The sequence below is a fragment of the Mercenaria mercenaria genome, chromosome 8 (genome assembly GCF_021730395.1).
Source record: "Mercenaria mercenaria strain notata chromosome 8, MADL_Memer_1, whole genome shotgun sequence".
In the NCBI taxonomy this organism is placed as follows: Eukaryota; Metazoa; Mollusca; class Bivalvia; order Venerida; family Veneridae; genus Mercenaria; species Mercenaria mercenaria.
In genome coordinates this window covers 47,244,260-47,258,494 of record NC_069368.1, presented here as the reverse complement: position 1 = coordinate 47,258,494, position 14,235 = coordinate 47,244,260, and the positions used below count along the sequence as shown (strand labels likewise).

At 35.8% G+C, this 14,235-nt stretch overlaps 1 protein-coding gene across 5 annotated transcripts in view; it reads right to left on the bottom strand.

Moving 5' to 3' along the window:
• Positions 1 to 14,235, bottom strand: part of LOC123566423 (uncharacterized) — a 145,808-nt gene that overhangs the window by 99,505 nt on the left and 32,068 nt on the right. For 4 of the 5 annotated variants that reach the window (XM_053549901.1, XM_053549902.1, XM_053549903.1 and 1 more), the window contains exons 6-8: positions 7,551 to 7,862; positions 6,333 to 6,442; positions 5,771 to 5,801 (exon numbers count right to left, since the gene is read on the bottom strand). In XM_053549901.1, coding sequence (XP_053405876.1) covers positions 5,771 to 5,801; positions 6,333 to 6,442; positions 7,551 to 7,862 — 453 coding nt within the window. The remainder of the gene's footprint in view (positions 1 to 5,770; positions 5,802 to 6,332; positions 6,443 to 7,550; positions 7,863 to 14,235) is intronic. The other variant, XM_053549904.1, reaches the window with a different exon arrangement.

The following is a 14,235-nucleotide window of genomic DNA, read 5'->3' as shown; positions in this document are numbered from 1 at the left end:
AAAAAATGTTCCATGGCAACTTTGGATTTTGTGATAGTAGTGAAACTGATACTGGAGAAAAACATGCAAGTAAACTTTAAAATCTATCTATGACTATTTGTGGTATAATTCAAGGTATTCACTTGTAATCCATTTTTTAAGTCATGACTGTCACTCTTAAAGAAGGATATTAACATTCCAACTGTGCATTACACTGTATGTGTTCCAGAGAAAATGTTCATAACCTGTATCTCGTTCTAAGTTGTGATGTATTACTATGTACACAAGTTTAACCAATGAAGCCCTCTTGTCCTCAGACATCGTAAGCCCACGATATCAATATTATTTACTGGGAATTGAGATACACTACTGTATAAATTAGGTCCATAGGGAGACATCCTCTGTACCATAAATATATCTTGCAGTCCAACTTCACTTGCTCAAACTTGAATAATTGAAACACCTCTGTCTGGTCCCAGAAAAGTCCCATCTTGTTCTACCATAGACTGTTCTAACTCATCTCAAATACCTCCATATAGTCCCAGCAAAATCTCATATTGTTCCACCTTGGATAGTTGGAACTCATTAACTAAAATACCTCTGTGTGGTCCCAGGAAAATCTCATATTGTTCTACCTTTGATTGTTCTAACTCAGTAACTAAAATACCTCTGTGTGGCCCCAGAAAAATCCGATATTGTTCTGCCTTTGATTGTTCTAACTCAGAAACTAAAACACCTCTGTGTGGTCCCAGAAAATTCTCATATTGTTCTACCTTTGATTGTTCTAACTCACTAACTAAAATACCTCTGTGTGGTCCCAGAAAATTCTCATATTGTTCTACCTTTGATTGTTCTAACTCAGTAACTAAAATACCTCTGTGTGGTCCCATAAAATTCTCATATTGTTCTACCATTGATTGTTCTAACTCAGTAACTAAAATACCTCTGTGTTGTCCCAGGAAAATCACATATTGTTCTATCTTAAGACTATTCTAACTCATTAACTCAAATACCTGTCTGATCCCAGGAAATTCTCATATTCATCTACCTTAGATTGTTTGATTTCTAACTAAAATACCTCCATCTGATCCCAGAAAAATCTCATATATTGTTCTACTTTGGCTTGCTCGAACAAATGGATGGAAAAACTCAACCTTTACCTGTGGTCCTGATTTGTATATTATAGTGCAGACCATACAGAACAAAAAGTGCCAGTCAAATTTAAATTACTGACAAACAGTTTCAACTCAACAGTTTCAACTTTTCAGCAGTGCAAAGTTTTATCATCTCTTAACATTGGTGACTTAGGGAGGGTTCATCCATTTATAATCATTAGATAATATTAGTAAACTACACTATTTGGTTTGGTTTGTTTTTTGTTGTTGTTTTTTGCAAATTTGTACAACATGAACAGTTCCATGTATACAACATCAACATAATCATTGAAATTGTGTGACACTGAAATTGTAAATCATATTTCTAACATGAAACAAACTAAATAAAACATATTAAACAATTGTTGGAAGTACTGCCAGACTACAAAGTCTCCTACTGCTAGGGAAATGCATTTTTGAACAACTGAATCAATTCTATTCTTTTTAAAAGGATGTAATTCAGATCATTGACAAATTTTGTTAAGTATCTTATGGTTTTCAAATTTTGTGTCTAACATTTTTTGTAAGAATTTAAGTACATTTATTATCTTATAAGATGTTTGACTGAAAATGTCAAAAAGTGTTAAGAAAGTCATCTTAGACCTAAACTCTTTGACCTCTTGACCATGACCTAGGTCTTGCATGTGACATCCTCTTGTTCTGGAGGATGTCTGTGCAAACATAGATGGACAATAAAGGCCCAGAAAAATGACCTAAATTCTCACCTCTGAGTATGACCTTGACTTTTGAGCTCTTGGTATGGGTCTTTGGCATGACATATCATCTTGTTATGGTAAACTTATGTGCAAAGTAAAATCAAAATCACTTGATGGATGGCAGAGTTATTTACAGGAATAATGAGTCATTGCCATGAAATATGCCCTGCTAACCTTTGACCTTTGAATGTGACCTTATACTTTGAGTCTGCCAAGTAATATCAAAATCCCTTGATGGATGGCAAAGTCATGGACCGGACCTGACAAGAATGGGATGGACTGACACACAGACAAGGTGCAAACCTATAGTCCCCAAAACTGGTTTCAAACCAGCTGGGGACCGAAAAACAGAAAAAAATGCCAGCATACAAAACCCCAAACATCTAAAAGATATAAAAAAGCACTTTACCTTAACATAGAAAAGAATATTTGAGCCGCGCCATGAGAAAACCAACATAGTGGGTATGCGATCAGCATGGATCCAGACCAGCCTGCGCATCCGCGCAGTCTGGTCAGGCTCCATGTTGTTCGCTTTTAAAGCCTATTGGAATTGGAGAAACTGTTAGCGAACAGCATGGATCCTGACCAGACTGCGCGGATGCGCAGGCTGGTCTGGATCCATGCTGGTTGCATACCCACTATGTTGGTTTTCCCATGGCACGGCTCATTTAACTAACCAAAGGCCACAACAATCAAATATACAAGAAGTAAAAAACTTATTGTAACATCAATATTATAATCACTTACCATTATTTATCAATTAGTAGGGAGTGATTCCAAGTTGTTAATATGAAATAGTAAATTGTACTTTCTTAGAATCATGAAATACTGAGAACAATGAAGTGAATATTTAGCTTATAAACATGCAAAACAGAAATTCGCGAACATGTCAGTTTGAGATTTAAAGGTGGTCAAATAACCTTATTATAACAACATGTCAAGATTTTTATTTTCTACACAAAGCTACAGAGTAAGAAAAAGAAAAACAAGAGCTGTCTTCATAGGATGACACATGCCCCCGATGGCACTTTGAATGAATATTTATGGCCGATGTTAGAGTTTAGGACCTTTGACCTACGGACCTGGGTCTTGCGCGCAACAAGTCGTCTTACTGTGGTACACATTCATGCCCAATAATTTTAAAATCCATGCCTGAATGACAAAGATATGGACCGGACACGCCCATCAATGCACTATCATGAAATATGACCTTAAACGTCTAAGTGTGACCTTGACCTTTGAGCTACGGACCTGGGTCTTGCGCACGACACGTCGTCTTACTGTGGTACACATTCATGCCAACTTATTTGAAAATCCATCCATGGATGACAAAGATATGGACCGGACACTAATGCACTATCATGAAAAATGACCTTTAACGTCTAAGTGTGACCTTGACCTTTGAGCTACGGACCTGGGTCTTGCGCGCGACACGTCGTCTTACTGTGGTACAAAATCCATCCATCGATGACAAAGATATGGACCGGACACGAAAATTGCGGACAGACTGACAGACGGACAGACGGTTCAAAAACTATTTGCCTCCCTTCGGGGGCATAAAAACTTTATTTAAATCCTCCAACGATCACCAATGATAACAAGTGAATGAAGTATTGCCATGCAATACAAAGTCCCCTACTGGAAGGCACCTAATTTTTTCTACTGCAGTATAACATAATGAACTGATATCTGTCAATGATGTATAAACAATATTGTACTACATATACAATATGTTATAACATTATAACAACCACTTGGATTAAAATGTGCATATATAAAAACCCACAGTTGTTTTCATATTGAATTTTTTTGGCTGATTATAAAAATGTTATCATGTAAGTTATTTATAGTAACAACAAAGGGAAATTAATCTTTAAAAAAAAAAAAAAAAAAAAAAAAAAAAAAATTAATAATATAAGTCACAAGAAACTCTTTACAGGTAGAGATAGGTCAAAATACACCTAAAAATTGGATGTAACATGCATGCTGTACCACAGAAAAGTGGTCTCGATTTTTCTCTACTGCCAGTAATAAAAAGTTACAATAAAATCTATTTATAGTAACAACAAAGGGATGTAATTCTAAAAACAAGGGTGCCTCATGGTGGTGAACATTTGGTCCAAGTTACATCAAAATCCTCCATGCATGAAGAAGAAATGTTCCATACAAAGTCATTCTTGAATTTGACCTTTGACTTCTAAATATGACCTTGACCTTAGACCTAGGGACCTGGTTCTTGCGCATGACATGTTGTCTCATCCAGGGGAATATTTGTGCCAACTGATATCTAAATCCTGCTTTGCATGACAAAGTTATAGACCGGACAGGAAAAAAATCCTCTTGACCTTTGATCTCAAAGTGTGACCTTGACCTTTAAGCTAGGGTACTGGGTGTTGCGCATGACATGTCGTCTCATCATGGGAAACATTTGTGCCAAGTAATATTAAAATCCCTTCATGGATGGCAGAGTTATGGACGGGACAGGAAAAAAACTCTGTTGACCTTTGACCCCCAATTGTGACCTTGACCTTTGAGCTAGGGGTCCGGGATTTGCGCATGACACGTCGTCTCATCATGGGGAACACTTGTGCTAAGTAATATTAAAATCCCTTAATGAATGTCAGAGTTATGGACCGGACACGAAACAGACCCTGTTCATGCTATGTTAACATTTGACTGCTAAGTGTGACCTTGACCTTTGAGCTAGGGGTCTGAAAGTTGTGCAAGACATATCGTCTTATTATGAGGTACATTTGTGCCAAGTAATATTAAAATCCCTTCATAGATGGGAGAGTTATGGACCGGACAGGAAAAAAACCTTGTTGACCTTTGACCTCCAATTGTGACCTTGACCTTTAAGCTAGGGGTCCAGGTTTTGTGCATGACACGTCGTCTCCTCATGGGGAACATTTGTGCCAAGTAATATTAAAATCTCTTCATGGATGGGAGAGTTATGGACCGGACAGGAAAAAAGCCCTGTTGACCTTTGACCTCCAATTGTGACCTTGACCTTTGAGCTAGGGGTCCGGGATTTGCGCATGACACATCATCTCATCATGGGGAACATTTGTGCCAAGTAATACTAAAATCCCTTCAAGGATGGGAGAGTTGTGGACCGGACAGGAAAAAAGCCCTGTTGACCTTTGACCTCCTATTGTGGCCTTGACCTTTGAGCTAGGGGTCTGGGTTTTGCGCATGACACGTCGTCTCATCATGGGGAACATTTGTGCCAAGTAATATTAAAATCCCTTCATGGATGACAGAGTTATGGACCGGACACGAAACTGCGGATGGACGGAATGACGGAATGACAGAATGACGGAAAGACGGAATGACGGAATGACGGAAAAGAGCATTCCTATAGTCCCCAAAACTGGTTTTCAACCAGTAGGGGACTAACAAATAAAAGAGACTAAAAATACACTTGACAGTATAAATCATGAGGTAAATACTCAACATATGTAAATGTCAAATGGGTTTTAGTAAGCATACTGAAAGTAACAGAGACATTTAGTTCCAGCAAACAAAATCCTTGATCTTAGACACAACAACATGTCTCAATATGTTAAATGAACAAAACTGTAAGAAAGTATTAGCAAAGTCGCAGTCTTCGAATAACATTCTTCCATGTCAGATAATAAACACAATTTTTAATCATTAAGAATACGTGAAATGTTATTGTACAAGGCACCAGCATGCCTAAAATGCAATAATAATTTTAGTGAAGTGTTCTTTGTGTAAATAATTTGGAAAGTCATTTATCAAAGAACCCTAATATGGTCCCTGTTTCCATGCCAGGTCAAAGGCTTAAATTACATCAAACTTCTAAAGTTCATGAAAAGGGTGCTGATGAGTAAGTAGAAAGGTAGCAACACACTCTGCTAGAGTAGAGAGTAATCTTGTTCCGTTATATAAACTTACCTTCTTTAGCACGGGATTTTCTTTTCTCTGCCTGAAACAAAGAAAAGTAAACCAGCTGAAAAAAAGACAGTATTACAATAACATAGTAAATATGAGAATGGCTGAAATAATGACACATTTGAAAGTCATGGTTTAATTAATAATACCAAAATAATTTGATCTGAACATGAATAACTGCTGAAAAGTAACTCAGGGAATTTGCATCATTTTCTAAATAATATTCTATAAATAATTAACTTGTCATCAATCATCCTTTAAACTTTATATTGGCCTTGTCATTTGTTCCAAAGCAGTGGTATTGGCCCTCTGCCTTTGACCTTGGGTCAATGACTGCCCTTGTACAATTTACAAGACCAATATGAAGTCTCTTAAATCTCTAAATAGTATTATATAATATTCTTAATTATGTCCCCATCAATTTTCCTTCAAAACATACTGCAATGCACTGAGACGTTTCTGTTGTGCATCTGACTAGATCAAAACATTACGAAACTATGATCACATATTTGTTAAAATCTCTGCCTAAGGTACTGCACATCTGTCAGACTATATTTGTTCATACCTGAGCACTTCTGTTGACTGGAGGCTGGCTTAATTCTGGAATATCTACATACTGGTTACCAAGATACTGTTTCCCTAGCAACTGGTCAGTTTCTTCATCAGTGTCAAAATCTGTGGATTAAATGATGACAATCTTTAAAAGTTATCCATAAAAGCTGAATGTTATATACATGTCATTTTCATTTTTGAGTTATATTGGAAGAGATTGCCAAGTTGAAAGGTGATATTTACAATAAGTTAACCCAGGTCTTCACAGGGATACTTATTTGTATTATTTTGTGAAATTTTCGGTATATTCTCCAAGTGAAAAAATGGTCAAGAGCACATGAATCTATAGGTACAGGTTTGGTCAAGATGGAACAGTCGGACATTCATTCCCCACTGGACTGGCAAGAAGTCAAGATCTAACATCAAAGAACTGGACTACTATTTAAGATTGCCTTGAACTAACACTTTTGTAGATAAATATCCATCAACCGAAGCTCTCTGAATAATACAGACAGATTACATACAGAATTTGTCCTGACTGAACAATGCACAACCCCCTTTGAAAGTGTTAGTGAACTGGCAAACCAATCAAACTCAGGGTTTTTTTATCTTCTTGCTTAAAAATATAAAATGGCTTCCTGTGTCATTACACAGTGTTGTCAATCCTCGTAAAACTGAAAACAAGGTTGTAAAATATTACAGATATAACTATTACGGGATTGTTAAGAATATTTAAAGGATCTAACCACTGCCTAGACATTATACTGTACCTAGTTCAATTCTAAATCAATCTATTCAGTGGAAACTTTACTTTAATAATCGATCAGAATTTCAGGGTGCCACTATTTTAAGCTTTTACTGAAACACTTTCTTTTTCGCATCTTACATGATTTACTGTATCCAATTCAAAAGGAAATAAAGAATGTATGCACCTTCATTCTATATAAACTACAATAAAAGATGGAAGAAAGCATGCATTCATCCAGTAGATTTACCAACTGTTTGTGGATGCAAGAAATTGTCAATCTCCAAGCACATGCACATACAACTAATTACTTTGCCTTAACATTGCGTTCTCTACACAATGAGCTTGATTTAAACAAAGGCTGTACATTTACCAGTCTGTATCAGCTTTGATATTGACCATCAGACAAACAATTTTCCTCTATCATAATTATATGGATAATGTAAGACACTTTATAAGAACAAAGGGTACATAATAAGCTCAAACCTCCTTCTTTCCGTGATCGAACGTAGGCATGTTTTGTCGTTATATCAGAATCACTATTGAAATCTTCCGAAGACGCAAGTGACTCCGAGTTTCTACGATCACTATGACTATCTTGAGTGAATGTGTACGAGTTTGTATCGCCGTACATACTGACACTATCTACTCGTAACTGAGACGTGTCATTATCCGTATAATGGCTATGACACGTATAATCCTGGGAATCATCTTTCGCTAGTTGTGAGTACTTCTTTCCTCGATTTCTCCGTGTGTAGCGTACATCATCGTCGTCATATTCGTCATCACTGTCGTAGCCTAAAAACAGACAAATCATGCACACATGCAGAAAACAAGAGTTGTACAATATATACTAACGAAAACAAAAAGATTAACACATTCAAAAAAGTAGGTTTTAAAACTGTTTCTAGAACACAATAGATCCCTTTATACCAATACTGTCATTTCAGGAAATCATGCTATGTATATAAAATGATGGATGAAATGTTAAAAGAGTATTTAATTGCCCGAGAACAAAATAATCATACATGTATAATAGAGGAGACTCGCATTGAATATATGATTTGTTAGGTTCTGAAAATTTATATTAGTCACCTAGAAATAATAGAAGCATGCTCATTGCGATCTATATCATCAATCCAATGAAACACAATAAAGCTATATTATATTTGATGAAGCCAATTTGAGTTAGTATTATACAATCAAACATGCCTATAAAATGATGCACAATGAGAAAAGTAAATAATTTACATATTGTAAAATACAATGGCCGCCTGTTTCAAATACATAAACTAGAATGTGTCTGTAGGACACAGGGTGTGCCCCCACTGTTACATCTGTCACAAATAAGGGGCAATAATTCAAATGTTTGCAGTCTTAATGGGGTATAGCCTCAACAAACATTTTATGAAAAGGATTCATTATTCTAGGCCCTATACTTTTTGAGCTATGAGCATCACAAACAAAAAATCCACTATTTTGGCTATTTCAAGGGCCATAACTCTGTAATAAGAGCTAAGAATACCAAGTGTGCAAGGTCACATCACTATAAAGACTCCAGCAAGGTTTCTTGAATTTACATCTAATACTTTTTGAGCTAGGCACATAATAAGGTGAAAAAGTGCATTTTTTTACTATTTCAGGGGCCATAACTTTAAAATAGGGGGTGGAGCCAGCCAAAAAATTAGAGGTGTGCAAGTTTATATCATGATAAAGACTTATGCAAGTTTTCAACCATTTATATTAAATACTTTTTGAGCTAGGTGTGTCGCAAGGTGAAAATGTATATTTTTGACTATTTCAGGGGCCATAACTAAAAATAGGGGGACCCAAATGAAAAACAGGAGGTGCGCAGGTTCATATAATGATTAAGACTCATGCAAGGTTTCATGAATCTATATCAAACACTTTTTGAGCTAGGCATGTCACAAGGTGAAAATGTACATTTTTGACTATTTCAGGGGCCATAACTCTGAAAATAGGGGGCGGAGCCAGATGAAAAATAGGAGGTGCTCAAGTTCATATCATGATTAAGACTCATGCAAGGTTTCATGAATCTATATCAAATACTTTTTGAGCTAGGCATGTCACAAGGTAAAAATGTGCATTTTTAACTATTTCAAGGGCCATAACTCTGAAAATAGGGGGTAGAGCCAGACGAAAAATAGGAGGTGCGCAAGTTCATATCATGATAAAGACTCATGCAAGGTTTCATCAATTTATATCAAATATTTTTTGAGCTAGGCGTGTCACGAACTTCCGACGGAACACACGGACAGATGCATGGATAAGACCAAATCTATATGCCCCCACCACTCATGGAGGGTGTGTGTGTGTGTGGAGGGGGGCAGGCACAAAAACTTTAATTTTATGTCATGATACTATAAAATCATTTTATTTCATTGTTTTGACCAAAATGGCTATATCATGGGGATCATAAAAATTATGGATTTTGACCTTTGAACATAAAACTGAGCTTCAATGACACTGAATTTCATGAACTGACTCATGATAAAAGCCATGAAAATTAATGATTTCACAGTAAATAAAGAGATATCATTGAATCAATGAAATGAATTAAGAATATCATAAAACTAAACTGATTTTAGGATATCAAATAATCAAAATATGGATATCTATAAATCATTTTGATCTTTACATGCGTTTGATGATATTGAAAAGTAATTAATGATATAATAAATTGAATTTGTAGCATCTACAAATGAATTTAGGATATCACAAAATAGGAATAACTAGAGCTATCTCTAAATATGATCTATACCCAGCCAGAATCTTCATTATGTTCAATCTGGTAATTAATTTATATTTATTCAAGAAAGAGTTTCAGTCTTGCGAATTTTACTTATGTCAACATCAGGTCAAGTTATATAGAATTCTCTTCATTAGATTTACAGTTATTTAAATCATAAAGTGCAGACTAAAAGTTTTTACAGAAACAACAATAATGTAGAGTATTCATGACAGAGGTATGGTTCTTCTGTCCTACCTTTTATTTCATTTTCATCCTTCACTGTGTTGTCACACTAAATTTCCCTTAGTGGAACAAAAATGTTACTGCCTTAAAAAAGGGACACAACTTGTATCATTATTTGGACAAATTTAAATGTACCAAAGTCTTCAATATGCAACCTCTTCAAACAGATAACAATAGCTTTTAAATGAGAAATTACAGCAGCTTTAAAGCTTTTTGGCAAAGGTTAATTGGAAAGTATACAGCTATGTTACTAACAAATATATTGTTAGTGTGTCAACTAGCAAGCCCAAATACTTGAAAGCTATTGCTTTGAAATGATATACAAAATCAGCTGGCATCTATGCAGATGTGTCCTATCATGCAAATAAAACCAACAAGCAATTCTAAATTCAATATTTTTACCCTGAGAAACTGACTAAAAACGAAGTTTCAAACTTGAAGTCAATATCCCTTACACAGAATCTGAATATCTGCCAAAATGTAGAACCCTGTTATTAAATGGTGCCCTACTTGCTCCAGGGAAACAGATCATTACAGAATATCTACAGTACGATATTGGACAACTTCTCCAAGAGTTCAATACTGGATAATTTTCTAGAAAGGGTTTTGTGATCTTAAGATTTTATTTTGACATGATTGCAAATTAGCTGGATAAGTAGAATGCAAACAAGGCAGTTTAAAATATAGTAAAAAATTAAAAGTTGCATTATTACAACTATTTTCCATATTTAACCTAACTATGTCGCTCAATTTAAGCTAAATTCAATATAACACAGTCTTATTTTCACAAAAATATTTGGGCAGTAAAACCACAATGCAGATAATGGAATACCGGTAGTCACTGTTAATTAGACGAAAAACAGGTTTTGCTTCTGTTAGCATTCATTCATGCACTGTCAATACTAAATCAGGAATAAGTAAAAGGTTTTTTCCCCATTAAAAACTGATAATGACTGTTTTTCTAATTTATCACTGTGCATGTACATAAAGGATACTTGTCTGTTTAAATGAAGAACTGAAATATCTTTTACCAGATGCAATAACTATAAGCATGTGTAAGATTTCATATTCGTAAGTGAAAGATACTTTGATCTTGCATGTTCAACAAATCTTTTATTTTCATGTTTTCATGATTTTAACCTAAATTTAACCACTTTGTAGATTAGTATTAATGTTACAACTTTCACTCAGAGAAAATATGTCATATATTTTTTGCTGTTAAATTTCCATCTTCACTATACTGGTAAATTTGAATATTTCAATGAAAAATGTATATACCTAGATTTTTTATACAAACTTATCAAATATAAAAATGTTTCTTTATACAAAAATGAATAGGGAGTGATTGTCTTACAAAATCCTGAAATGACAGTTTGTGGCCATAAAAAATTGTGAATATACTTAAAATATGTCTCTATAATCCAACAATTACAAAATTGGATAAATAAATGTTATAACCTCTTAAAGACTTTTTTCACAGAATGTGGCTGTATTTTAACAAGTGCTCGTGGAACATGAAATGCCCCCCTTGATGCATTCAGTAACTGTACATGGAACAGAACTTATTTGGTCACTGTACACTGGACGTCTGACGTACTGACCTCAAATCAATAATTATGGGTCACTTACCAGTCATAAGTGACCTCCCTACTTACCAGTCATAAGTGACCTCCATATCAAATGTAATCTTATGTGTGTGTTTGTGTGTTCGGATTGTTTGTTTGTTTGTTTTGGGTCTAACGCCGTTTTTCAACAGTATTTCAGTCATGTAACGGCACGCAGTTAACCTAACCAGTGTTCCTGGATTCTGTACCAGTACAAACCTGTTCTCCGCAAGTAACTGCCAACTTCCCCACATGAATTATCAGAGGTGGAAGACGAATGATTTCAGACACAAAGTCTTTTATCAAATCGTCACGGAGAACATATGCCCCGCCCGGGGATCGAACTCGCGCCCCCGCGATCCGTAGACCAACGCTCTCCCTACTGAGCTAAGCGGGCGGGCGGTTTAACAATGTGACCTTGACTTTTGACCTACTGACCTCAAAATCAATAGGGGTCATATGCTAGTCATGATCAACCTCCCTATCAACGCTATCAAGTTTCGTGATCCTAGGCCCAAGTGTTGCCAAGTTATCGCCCAGAAACTGGTCACTGTGACACTGACTTTTTTACTGATCTCAAAATCAATAGGGGTCATCTGCTGACCATGACCAACCTCCCTATCAACTTCTATGATCCAAAGCCCAAGCATTCTTGAGTTATCATCCGTAGATCTGTTCTGGGTCAATGTGACATTGACCTTTGACCTCAAAATCAATAGGGTTTATCTGCTGGTCATGATCAACCTCCCTATTATTAGCGTTCTCAAGTTCTCATCCGGAAACTGTTTAACTGTTCTGGGTCACTGAGACCTTGACCTTTGACCTACTGAACTCAAAATCAATAGAGGTTATCTGCTCATCATGTTCAACCATCCTATTAAGTTTTGTGACCCTTGGTACAAGCATTCTCAAGTTATCGTCCTGAAACCATTTAACTGTTCTGGGTCATTGTGACCTTGACCATTGACCTACTTATCTCAAAAATCAATAGGGGTCATCTGCCGGTTATGACCGACCGACCTCCCTATCAACTTTCATAATCCTAGGCCCAAGCGTTCTTGAGTTATCATCCGGAAACCAAATGGTCTACATACCGACCAACTGACCGTTAGACATCTGCAAAACATTATACTCCTCCTTCTGCAAAGCGGGGTATAATAACTTGCAGTGACATATATTCCCATCTAAAATGCCTTACAATATATCATAACACATCGTCCATGCATTCAAGTACAATGAACATATTTTATAATAACCTTCTAGCCCACCAATATATAACATGCTGTTAAAAAAATTTCATAAATATTAGTAGAAAAAGCAAGATGCCTCATACTGGAAACACTGTATATGTCTGCATATTATTTAGTCTATTAGCCCTGTCTGCTACTCCACAAGTGAAAAATTAAACAAAGCGACAGCCGAGTTCATCAAATCAATTCATTATTACTGTCTGCCCAGACAACAAATCTATTGTAACTGTATTTAGATGAATACTTCACAGTTATTTGAATCAGTCTGTGAAAGCCCAGTACTTATATAATACAAGGATGAGAGATACTTCATCCTGGTATTTAATCAAATTCACATTTTTTTACAAATTTACTTAGAATCCAATGGCACACTGGTGAAAATTAAGCACAGATGCCAATAGAATCTGGAGTGGCACTGTGGGAAGGAAAAGCCCCACCTCCTGGCAGCCATGTTTAACAAATAAACATGGTTTCAGCCAATTTGGTACAGTCACCAAAGAAACAGTGCTTTGACATTATTTTGAAATCTGGCCAGGATTTTCCCACATAGCCATATTGGAGAAAATTAGTCCCGATCCTTGCAGTCATACTTTTTAACAAATGAACTAGGCTGGAAAGAATTTGGTAGAGGTTACCAAAGAATCATTGCAATGGAATTATTTTGGAATTGGCAGTGCAAAATTCTGTGCATACAACCTAAATTTGGAAAGAATCTGAACAGGACCCACCCTAGGAACATTTCTGTGAAGGCTAAGTGGTTTAGTAGGAGACGTTCGTTAAAAAAAAACTGTAGGCAACGGACATCTATAAAACCCTAAAAGCTCATTCGTACTCCCATTAATCCTATTAGTGCTACTGTTCCCTCTTATTTACATTAAAATATTTGGCAATACAACAATTAGTTCCATTAAAGGCTTTCCTGCAGAAGGACAATAGCATGACTGAAATACAGTGTTTCCATGTAAATCATCAATGTTTATATAACATTATCTCTAGATAAAACCAACTCAATCTTGTTATTGGACAACATCAACTGGCATCCAATATTTTCTAGTTAACAAAGTTACGATGTTCACTACTTACGTTCAAGCAAGTTTGGCTTTATTAACAACTGGTTTCATCTTTTGTCTATATATATTTTTTTTACATTTAGTAGCATGTTTGTAATTTTTTCACAATCTCTGCTCAACTGCATGCAACCCTAAATAATTTTTATTTCCTTCTTGTTACTTTCAAATACCCTGTGCTAATCTTTCCCAGTAAGGACTGTAAAAGAGTAAAACCAGTTGTTAATGACAGCATTCCTTTAGAGAGCAGCATTA